Genomic DNA, 11991 nt, shown 5'->3' with positions numbered 1-11991 from the left:
TTAAACAACTGTCATCCTGAAAGGTAATCACAGTGATGATTCTATTTATCTCTAGCTATAAGGTATAATTATAATTATTAAGTAGATTTATGTACTTTGGAAATCATACCTTGTGATACTGGACACTGAAGACAATGCTATCTGTGCCCTTAAACAAGGACCTTTAACCTAATTGTTTCAGTCCAGTCCTGAAGCCCCTCTGTGTGGGAGGCATGTTGCTATGTGGGATTAATACTGACTTTACTCTCTTCCATCTGTAATATTGCTCTGGGCTATCCTAACATTAGCAGCTTTGAATCTTACCAGTTTATACAGGCACCAATGAGTTAATTTTACAAACAAAATAATTTCACCCAGGCATCAACATAGAAATGTTTTTATTAAGCAAATTTTTGGAGGTAAACATAAAATGACACATAATTAAGGTCAGTAGATTCCACAACAAAAAGACCACTGCAAAGCCTGTTTATAGATCATATTAGCAGCAGTGATATAACACAAATGTACCCCAAGCACACAGGCATTCAAGCATAGGAGCTGCAATCAGTTACAATAGTACAATATTACTTATACTTATAGTGTTAGTAAATATAAGAATTCTTAAAGTCACAGGATACATCATGCATTTGGATCAGTATTCCACTTTTCCATACGAAATGCATTTCTTCAAAATATTTCAAGCAGGAAAGACAAACAATTGATATAACCAAAAATACATTCTTAAAAAAGATCTAATTATTTAGCTAGTTCTTTATTTTTTTGCACATTTTTAGATCACAGAGTGTAAACGGTTTGCATTCCTTTTAAATGAACACTAAAAAAATCCAACAATGGCAAATTAATGAAGTGATTTTTTAATAAAGACGCTGTCATAGGCAAATTGCTCTATTCTTGTCTGCAGCATGCTGAATCATTTGGCACTGAAACCCTTTTAGAGACAACAAGGATTTCTGCAGTTCAGCTCAACCAATAACTTGAAAGCAATATGGTAAAAATAAAATACAAGCATTGGCTAATAGTATAGCCTTTGTGATCATTCACAAAAAGTATTCATAAAATCAGTCACATACAGTAATATGACCTCTGTAGTGTAGCTCTAAAAGGCACAGCCTTAAAATAATGCATCAACTATAGTTCCAATGTAGGTGTTTTAGCTGTAATACATATAGTTTATTTTTTGAAAAAAAATCAGTTATACCACTTCTTGTTGGTTATCCCTTGTACAGTGCCAGGTAACAGAAAAGCACAAGTATGACTTCTAAAAATACACTGCTCTTCCTTATTCCGGTTACATGCTTATGACTTTGTGATACTAACTGGCAAAGTAAATGTGCATGTGTGTTTTTTTTAGAGGAGGCAATGGAAAGAGTCCATGCACATCTACAGACCTTCAAGCTTGCAAAACTCTGTTGTCTTGCATTGTAGCTCAAAAAGGACTAGGGCTTGAAGGTGTTGAAGAACAGCCCTACAGTAAAATGAAAAAATGTCTATATGCGAAAGGTTATTAAGAAAGATTTTTTGAAAGTGAGGTAATTAATCAGTACAAAATGAACATCACATACCCCGGTATAAAAGTTAAGAGAGCATCAAAGATCAGGTGGCTAGAGAGTGAGTGATCAAACATCATGCAGAAGGACTATACAATTGCAAGTGAGACAGCTACATGCATGTGAAAAACCAACATACGCGCTGTGCTTGGACTTTATTAGCTCAGGAGAACGAGCAAGCGCAGGAAAAAAAGTTAAAAATGGGGACCTAGCACTGACTTTTGTACTATAAGGCAAGCGTCAGTCATCCCTACATTCTTCTCATTATGCAACTTTCAGCAAAAGGAAAAAGTAAAAAAAAAACTTTAAACGAACATGAAAGTTACTGTAGATCTGAGGATCATAATGCAATTTGTCACCTACTGTCTGTCATGCGAAAATTATGAATTATTTTTAACACAAACATGCAAATCAGAGAAAAGACATCCATTCTTTGCTCAAATATGGAAGCTCTTTAGATTATGGGGGACAAGAAGTAACATGCTCTGTGTAGTAGGCCGAACTGCTAATGGTTACTGTAGGTGCCTTCTCTTTCCAAGTAACTGCAAGTGGAGTGGTACAGTATGTTATGCTTAGCAATGAGATGCTGTTGTAGAAAAGGTGACATGAAATGATATCAATTTGTCTCTATGAGCACCAGGCCTGCACTACAGCAGTTTTGTAGCACATCTCTTACAGAGAAAATCACTCTAATCCAGTCAAATTGGAGGGAAAAGGCCTGCAGAGCGAATGACAAAAGGGCCCAACATTCTGAAACACAGATATGTAGAAAGTGTTCATTCTTTTACACTTGAACGCTAGAAATCAGCATAATACCTATCGCCAGAGCAATACACCCTCCATATAAATTATGTAACCTCTGTTTTTATTACCTTCTAACCTCTCTTGTTATTGTACGTTGTTAGCTTGTAAGAGATTAGTTTTGGTAAGCACTATATTGTGTGTATTGTCATGCATTTTAATTTACAGTACAATTTCTCCCACCAGCTAAAGATATACTTTTAAACTTTAGTGTTTGGCAATATTTTTAATTTAATATTTTTTTCTGACTTTATTAGGTTTCTTTTTTTATTACATATTCCTAATATGTGTTGCCTAGGCACCTCAAGACGCAGAGCATGAAACTATAACTCTAGGACGTTTATAACTTTAGTTAAAACTAAATATAATTTTAGTAATCTGACTTGATTTGATCACTGAGGAAAATACCAGTACATCCTTTATCTCCTGGCAAAGTCTTCGACAGTCTTCGACAGAAAGATAGGGGATAATTCAAGCACTATCTATTATGATTTGTGAGGAGCACCCAGCATTTCGCTGAAGTAATAGCAATGTCTACTCAAAGGGAAGAGAATCCTCTCAGACAAGGAAATACTAGAGATTTATCAAATACCTTGATTTTTGCGAATGCCACAAAAGACTGAAATTATATGCATTATCATCTTTGCTGAATTTTATTTCCTAAATTCATTGTTTATTTACTTTTTCTAAAGGTACGTCATGGTGACTGCAAAAGTAAAAATAATAAGCCTGAATTGTATCATTTCACTTCAGAAAACAGTCCCACGATGAGCAGACCTGTAAGCATTGCAAGATCACAGTTCTTAAAAAGCATGGCTGTTTGGTATTGGCTTACAAACACTACAGACACATTTTCACCGAAAGATAGGTGATGGGAGTTTGTCGACAAAATAATAAGCAAGCTTTTATTACTGCATACGGAGCATGTTGCATATAACATATGCTGTGTTGTCAACACTGCCTGTTGTCTTGGAAATGTTGCTTATTCAACAATAGTCTTGCCTAACAGCAATGGCAAAAACTATATAATTCACAGAAAATCAGTATACTATATGAGCACTGCCACTAAAATCAGAGGCCACTGAAAAAGATCCTGCCAGCAACTTCTGTAGTTTATATATGATCTTTCTTATAAGCCAGGGGTGTCTAGTCCTGGAGGGCCAACAGGACCTGCAGTGTCTCTAGGACCACCTCAAAATAGCAGTGATTAGTTGGTCCAATTTAGCTATTAAAAAGCTGATTAAGCTTATCAAGAGTTACTGTAAAGTGGAATGGCAGTGCTCAGACACATCAGTGTCTAGAACCAGGATTGGAAAGTGATGTATGAGAGCAGGTAATCTCAGTCTCTTCTGATTTTTGCTCCAGCTGAGTTCTCAGGCTGCTTCTTAAACACAATGGCTAAAATGCATCCAACCAGTTGTTGAGGAACTGAAAACAACTCGAGAAGAGTTCAAAGTAATCCCTTTATTAGCTCAATTAAGTATTCAATTAAGCAGAGAACTCAAGTGTGGGGTTCCCCAGAACTAAGGCTGGAAAACCTTGCAGTAAAGCATGTCTACACAACATCCAACAATTTTCTTGGGAAAACGTCGAAGCCACAGCAAAGCTATACTGAGAAGGAAAATCACCCTGCCAGCAATGTAGCATTATACTATTCCAAATCCTCTTGTTGGTACAATAAAGAACTGAGCTTAATGCCTGTATATGTATTCTTGCTCACGAGTTCAAATCTTTAAATGCTGCACTTAAGGAGAAGGCATCGTTCGTTACACTGATATAGTAAATATAGGATATATTATAAAATGCTTTTGTCTTACATGCATTAATACCGAGCTTAAATGTTGTGCACACGCGAACCCGGTGTTTACAAAACAGTCATTGGCGGATGTCTTTCAAAAATAATAAAAGTGTTTTTTTATGTGGGGAAAAAAGGGGTTGCCACAGGACAACTGCACAGCCTGACCATTACAAAGCATTTCCTGTAGAAAAGAAAGAGTCGGTATGTACTGTATACAGTATAAAAGTCGGCACAGTATACTTTGACTTTAGCTGCAGCGCGTCGCTTCTTTTCAAACAGCGCCCACTAGTGGTTAAACTTCGAAAGGCTCCACAGGAACAACGATCCTATGAGCAGAAAACCCTGAAAAATATTAATTAAAATTGTATTAGGATAGTCACCTGCGTTGAGTTTTTAATGGAAATGTGAAACACCATTTTAAGAAAAAAAAGTCAAAAAGTCTCACTTTATTCTATTATCCTAAAATTGAAAAGCTTAAGTTAAAATGTTATAGCACTTTCTCCTCCACAAGACATATACTGTATTAGCAAGATGCTTGTCTTTAAATGCATAAGTGCATTTAAAATATCCCTGGAGATGAACCATTTTATAAATAATCCTATCTGGAAGGAATACTTTAAAGTGCAGTTTCCATGGTTACCAGTTTTCATTTGTCATATTATTCTAGAGGCTATGATCTACAATCTATAGCTCCCAGGTCCCACCTACAGTATGTCACAGAACTAAGACGAATGCCCTCCAGACACACTGAACCTCTGGAGGTGTTCTCGTCCAGTGAAACTCAAACTACACACTCACTCATCTGAATCCTTTTTGCTTTCTTCAATAAAAGCGATGGATTCCGATCGCAGCCTGTTAGTAACTTCGTATGTGCGCAGCGTGACTCCAAAGATATCTTCGTGGTACCGGTTTTCATCCTGGAAATAAAAATGGAAAGTAAAGACGCAAGCAATGCTCACAGTTTTACAGCAAAGAACATCTTAAATGATGCAAAGAGGTTGTGTGTGTGGGTTGAAGGAAAGTATTGGTCATTTTGATTAAAAACTTATAAAACTTCAACCGACAGGTAATTCAAACGCACCCAGTGTTGCTTACCCTTAATTTGCTGATGTAAAAGCCAGCATCTTCCAGTGACATGTTTCCCTGCACCTTCACAATCTGCTGTATCGTCTTCAGTACATCTCCAGCCATCGTCACATCCCCACACACGTACACATGCCCGCCCTGCTCCTTCAGACAGGTGTATACCGTCCCAGCAAGCTGCTCACGGAGCACGTCCTGTACGTATTTCTGGGAAACAATTCAAGGAATGTTCTCCTTACGTCAAAGAAAGCATCTGAGGCAAGAGCAGTTCAAACTGACAGTGTGCAGCACTCAGCCCGTTCATCGCTTCGTCTCTGTTTGTTTTTCTTTTAAAAACCTCACCTTTGGTTTCCCTGGCTCCCTTGAGTATGCGGTGTACAATTCTTTAAACACCTCTTTGTTTCTGGCCTGAATCGTTTCTTCTTTGTAAATGTGGTCTATTTTGGATTGGCGGCACCCAAAGACAAGGATCATAGGGCTGGATTTAATGCCTGTTGAAGAAAAAAAAACAACAGAAATTTGGGATCAGCCTGCGAAGTATGTTGCCAAATCATTAGCAATGAACAAACCTTTGGTGTATACAGTGGGTACGACATACCCTTGTGTTCAAAATCATACAGCCTCTGTTGCCAAAAACTTCGGAAGGGAGCAATTCCTGTTCCAGGACCCACAAGAATGCACGGAGCCTTGGGATCTTTGGGCATTCGAAAAGATGGAGCACTGTGAGAAAGATTGGTAACAAAGTTTCAAACTTTTGAGAGTGCGTTTTCTATTTCTAAAGCAAAGCAATTGTTGAAACACATTTGTTCACTTATTAACACCGCTTAACATGAGGAGAAACAGATGTTTCACCAGTATACCAATAGACATATCTCCATGTGTCTAAAATGAATACGTTCAGATTTTTCTCATTCTGTTTCTGACAGCATGACTTCTGTTTTTTTTAAATAACACCCTAGTCAAATTGTATTCTTCCTTATGCTTTAAACAAGGAGGAAAACCAAAACTAATAAACCAATAAATCTCACAATCACAATTTGATCAATTACCCTCTGACAAAACATGGAACAATTTCATCTGTTTCAATCCTGTTGAGCCAGGAAGAGCAAACACCGTGATGGATAGATCCCTCACCATCTGAAAGAGAAAAATCCATATTAAAAAAAATAACAACAGACAAAGAGGCTTGATGAATTCTTCAACAGTCAAACTATGTTGTTTTGAAAAATGTATGTTTATACACGGGTTAATTTAATGGCATGTTGACTTTCATTCACAGATTGACTCAGAACACTTTGGTTCCGTTAAAAGTCACAAAGTGTGCACTGTGGTGACGCAGGTCTGGCTGCAGACAATGGTTCAATCCCCATGCAGTGTGTATTAGGCTTTACTGAAGACTATGACATGTTACTACTGCCATTAGGTAGGATGATAGCTACCTCTGGTGCGATATGAAACAACGGCCACAGTAAGATGGATTTCTCCGGGGTAGGCATCTGGAGAGGAGCTGATGGAGTAATAGCGGGGCTGGAGCAGAGGAAGCTGGGTAAGCAGTAATGTGGAAGGGATCTGCAGGGAGGGGAACTCTTCCAGAACCTCCACGATGGTGGGATTGTTATACCATTTCCACTCCTCATATTCTTGTAGGCCCTGGAAAATAGCACCAGACAACCATTTCAGCCTTATGCCTGCAAACCATTGGCAAATTACAAACCCAGCCTTTCACCACTTTCCATTCACAAGAATGAGAGGGATCTGGGAAGAGAACTGACTTAACTTGCATAATGTGTGTTATAACCGGTACAGCAGGTGGCACAGATTTCCTGAATCAAGACCTTAAAATTAAGCTGTAAATTTGTACAGTATGTTGCTATTTAAATGGTTTTCCATAATCCCCTATTTGCCACATTCTTTGACTCAATGATTATAGCAATCCAACAAAAGAATTAAATTACTGCTGGTTCTTACCTTGCTGAGAACCTCGAGTTTCTTCCTCTGTTTGTCATTGGTTGCCAGTGAAGCAAACTGCTGCAACAGGAGAGGGGTGGGTGGGGTCGTAATGTCCAGGAAATACTTAAAGGCTTGGAAGATGGTGCAGGGGGGAATGCGGATCTCATCAGTCCAGTTACTGATGACACCTTTAGAAAATAAATTTGTCAATGACATCCACAAATTAACAAGGGAAGTAATTATGCATTACTGTTTTTCCCTTTTTCAAGCCCACTAAATCTCATTTAATATTTGAATAAAAAAATGGGGAACACTAATCATATGGCATGCTTTCAGGCTATGGCGTGAAAAACTGCATGTAGCATGTATCAGCACTATGAACCACCTTGGTCAATATCCAGAGTAGCATAAAATACCCACAGGGAGAAATGTTGTGAACTATCTAGGATAAGCTCATCGCTTAGAAGAGGTGATGACTTGAGCTGGTTCTTTCAGCTCAAGGCCATTCGGTTATAAAAAAATTGCAAATCATTATAACTGTAGTTGTGCCCACTTACACCACTGAACAGATGCCATATCATGTTGCCATAGCTAATGCTGGGTCATGTATGAGAAGCTTTGGAAACCCTGATGTATTCCAGAAAACAAAAATCAATCTTTTAATAAGAAAGCTTTACCCAAGGCTGTGCTTCTCTCCTCTAAAAACTCCACCTTCACAATCTGGTTGACAGGAGGGGCATCTTCCAGTTTTTCAATGAGGGAAGTGACAAGATCCTCATGGTTCCCGGGAAAGATCCCGAGATGGTCCCCTGGCAGGTACTTTAGACTTTCATGATTAGTAGTACGGAGACGCAGGAATATGGTGGATCTACTGCTAGACAGAAAAAAAAAACTATTGGATATGGTACATTTATAAATAGACTGTACATACACACACTGAACTGTATTAGGGAAATATACCAAACACTGCAGAAACATTTAAAGAGGCTTTTAATTCTGCCTCACATGTATTTTTGTCATGATGAGAGAGCCCAGACAGCTGCTGCTCTGTTATATGAAGTCGTTAGTGTGTTATACTGTACTATAACTGTGCTTTGACCTGTTATAAGAAACACCCTGTCAGACTGTAAAGTGTCTGAGAACAAACAAGCAAAAAAAACAAACGTCAATGAAGTATGGGTAATATGTAAACTAAATTGCTATGGCCATGTTACAATCTTAAAAAAATAACATCAAAACGATACACTTTGCAATTCTGCAGTAAGCTCTATGTTGATATAAAGAAATATCGATATGATACTCTACCTGTTATCGAACTGTACATGTAAAAAATATCTTACCTGGATTTGGGACTCTGAAGATTTTGCCGTGTCAGCAGTTTTGCTCCTGAGACCTTCTTCTTGTGAATATTGTATAGTGCTGTTGGTAAACACAGTGGAGACGTTAAAATAATTATGGCCATGCAAGACTGAAATAAACTGTTTCAATGAGTGTCACTCTAGTTGTGTTTTTTTTATCAATCACCCAGACTAATTATATTAATCTTTGCAGCAAAGAAAGAGAGAATTTCAGCGTCAGTCATGCTGAATGACAAGAAACATAAAACTACAAATAAAAGTTGATAACAGTTCTACTTCTTGATAAGTTCTAAGCACACAAAGCAGGAATGTGTATAGAGAACCTTGTGTGAGTTCAGGCGCCTCTGCTGTGTAGGTCAGTCTGAATTTACTCCTCTTCCAGCTCCGATCATTGCTGATTAAAGAATTGTTTGCCTTTTCAATATTCACATCGTCACCCACGCAGAAGACATCACAGGCCGCCTAAACAGGACAGAAATCAGCCAGTTCACACTATGTCCTTAAGTCAACTCTTTTTCTCAGAATCTGCATGACTGTACTTGATTCAGTATTTGAACTGAAATTTCTACACCCATCAATAAGAGACTGAGTACAACTAGAACATTCAGCTTTCTTAACCAGCAACATTTTAGACACCTCCCTGCTAACCTTACAAAATGTTAGAGTGTCATTAATATAAATACATATATAAAATCTTTCCACATGCTAATTTCAGGCAGGTGACTACACATTTTGTAGTAGAAAAGAAAATGAAGCATAAAAAGAAGCAGTTTCAATGTCATCGCAGGTGTAACAGTACATATATGAAAACTTTAAATTACTGTAAGTAAATTGCGTAAACTACTGTAAAAGCTACTGTAAAGAAGGGTATTTACTGTACCATCTAAACCCAAACTTGCAGTCATCAGAAGTTTTATAAAATGCCACTGACCGTGAATTACAGATTATATTTTGAAGTTTATTTTCTCATGTGAACTTTACTGAGGGGACGTGAAGGAAAACAGGTTACAAAACTGTGTTCTCCAAGATTTGGGCTTTTTTTTTTAATTTGGAAGGATGCAGTGTAGTAGGCAGGCTTGGAATTTAAAATCCTGGCAAAACTGCAAGCCTGTTCTAGCAACAGACAGTCCAAAAAGTTAAAATAGTCCAAAAATATTCATGACAGAAATTGCTCCTCTCATAGGATCGCATTATGTATGCTTTTTTGACCTTCACTGCAAAGTAATTTGACAGATCTATTGCAGACCTGTGCGTCCTACCTTAAAAACTTTTTTGGCCCAGGTGCGGAATGACTCCTCTTGGCCACAGAGCTCATCTCCCTCACCCATTCTGAGGATCCGCTCCCCTCCGAGCTCCTCCAAGAGAGTGTCTATGGCACGAGCAAAGGCACAGAAGTGTGGATAGGCCCTAGATCCTAGGCCAAACACAGAAAACCTACGAATCAAAGTGAAGAAATACCATTCTCAATTAGCAGGTGACTTCAGTTCCTTCAAGCCTCCAGCAAGGATAAGGTACATTTTTTCCTGAGGTAAAATAAGGCTCTTGTTCACTGCTTTTAAATCATACTCTGGTCTAATGTTTATTTAGGTTTGTGATTGGTCTATATACTTTAAAAGAGCTTTCTTTAGAAAATACATACAGGCTTGACTCACATGGTGCTCATACAGCCTATTCCTTCCCAGTCTCACTAGACTGTGCTGTATTTTAATGTCATAATAAATTAGTCTTTAAATGCAACATATATTGATTTTTCTATGCCCACACACAGAATGTAGCCCCTCGTTCCCTACACCCACACAACACATTGTTCATTTGCAGAAAGAGTACGTTTTTTATAATTACCTGACATTAGCTAGAGGTCCAGTACTTTCGAAGTTGTCTCTGGGCTCAGGTTCATCACTTGAAGATTTGCGTGCATCGGAGTATGATGAGACACTATTGAAGCGAACTTTGTAACTCCTGTGGGAGCACAACATGACAGAATGATTACCCTACCTACTAGATCAAAATCAGAATGAGCAAACTCACAGGATGTACACACTAATTAGATCAGCAATCTCTTTCTTGGTGTGGAATACAGAAAACATTAAAGTTTAAATAAAGACGACAAGGGGACACCAAAGAAAACAAGTAAAGTCCTTTCTGTGCTTTGTTAAAGAAATACCATGCATGGTAATGAAGGTACTTTTAAGGATGTGATTTCATGTAATTTAAATTAACAAAAATTTACAAAAACGTTTTGTAAACCATGCATAACTGGGATATATGCATGGTTTAGTTTAACTTACTTTCTGTCTTCTGAATTGGAGTTGGGGTGCCTCATTTCCATCAAAGCACCACCAAATTTCTAGAAAGAAGAAGGATAAACATGACCCCGATGACAATGTAGTGAAAAGGTCTTGTCATTGATTCTATATAAAATCAAAAGGTGACAGTTCTGCAATTATGAAACCAGGCAGGCTCTGTTATGATAGCTTTGTCTCACTTTCTAAAACAAAAGGAAATTTGATCTGTTGAAAATTGTGCCTCCCACATACTCATAAAAAACACTTAATACAGAATGGAGTAAGTATCGCAATCATTACCCAGGCAATTAATTAGTCATTAACTTCAAAAAGCAGCCCTGAAAACCATGTGTTATGCACAAAAAATATCATTAGTAATTGTGGGGCTGTGTGCTTTCTCAAAAAAGTGCAAATGAAATGAGAAAAATACATCTAAATTGAAGGAGAACGTAAAGGAAGTTAATTCGTTTATTTTTCCATACAGTAGGTCAGTATTTTGTCATACCTCTCCATTTTCTGGAGGGTCTCCATTGCCAAATGTACTGGTCACCACTAAAACCAGTGTTTCGTGTTCCAGATCCACAACATCATACTCGTCCATGGACATCACCTAAATTATACAGAAAACAGAAAGGAAAAAAATAAATAAAAATCTGCTGAACGTAATGGAGCAGCTAATATAATACGAAAACCTGGGCAACTTCAGTCATAGAACTATAATGAGCTCGTCAACAGAATGGCTGTTCACTAAATGCATTTGCATGTATTTATCCAGCACCTGCACCTTGAAGCACTCTGTTCTCCACGAGAAGCTTCTGATAGTTTAATATGACTCAGACGCAGCTACAGCAGCCAAAATGATAGGCGCTTCATGGAAAAAAAAAAGAATTTGTGCAAAAACTTAATTTCAGATGCTGTCTGTGGCCTTTAAAACCTCTTTATCTTTTTTCTAAGGAAGCATGACACTATCCAGTAAGCAGCTGTACTTTTATGACCTTCAGTCAAGCGTCATGAAATAAATGGCACTTTCTATTTGCTTTGGAACTTTATGATGCAATAACTGTTTTGCTTTCTTGGCAAAATCATTCAAGTTCTAATTCCTGCAGGAACAGCCATCAGTGCTGTTGTTGGAGACATGACATTTCAGAGACGAGCATAAGCCCCTTAAC

General features: G+C 37.9%; 1 protein-coding gene across 4 annotated transcripts in view; it reads right to left on the bottom strand.

Annotated features, from left to right (window-relative positions):
- Window positions 1-360: 360 nt before the first annotated feature.
- The window catches only part of nos1 (nitric oxide synthase 1 (neuronal)), a 31505-nt gene continuing 19874 nt past the window's right edge, over window positions 361-11991 (bottom strand). For 2 of the 4 annotated variants that reach the window (XM_015366411.2, XM_015366413.2), the window contains exons 15-29: window positions 11328-11432; window positions 10826-10884; window positions 10380-10496; window positions 9797-9971; window positions 8861-8999; window positions 8520-8598; window positions 7857-8053; window positions 7198-7367; window positions 6669-6879; window positions 6279-6366; window positions 5828-5949; window positions 5572-5720; window positions 5242-5436; window positions 4945-5063; window positions 361-4488 (exon numbers count right to left, since the gene is read on the bottom strand). In XM_015366411.2, coding sequence (XP_015221897.2) covers window positions 4473-4488; window positions 4945-5063; window positions 5242-5436; window positions 5572-5720; window positions 5828-5949; window positions 6279-6366; window positions 6669-6879; window positions 7198-7367; window positions 7857-8053; window positions 8520-8598; window positions 8861-8999; window positions 9797-9971; window positions 10380-10496; window positions 10826-10884; window positions 11328-11432 — 1941 coding nt within the window. In that variant the 3' untranslated portion in view covers window positions 361-4472. The remainder of the gene's footprint in view (window positions 4489-4944; window positions 5064-5241; window positions 5437-5571; window positions 5721-5827; window positions 5950-6278; window positions 6367-6668; window positions 6880-7197; window positions 7368-7856; window positions 8054-8519; window positions 8599-8860; window positions 9000-9796; window positions 9972-10379; window positions 10497-10825; window positions 10885-11327; window positions 11433-11991) is intronic. The other 2 variants (XM_015366412.2, XM_015366414.2) reach the window with 1 other exon arrangement.

The sequence above is a fragment of the Lepisosteus oculatus genome, chromosome 22, assembly GCF_040954835.1.
Source record: "Lepisosteus oculatus isolate fLepOcu1 chromosome 22, fLepOcu1.hap2, whole genome shotgun sequence".
Classification (NCBI taxonomy): domain Eukaryota; kingdom Metazoa; phylum Chordata; class Actinopteri; order Semionotiformes; family Lepisosteidae; genus Lepisosteus; species Lepisosteus oculatus.
Note: the sequence above shows the minus strand (reverse complement) of the source record. Positions and strands in the feature narration are given on the sequence as shown.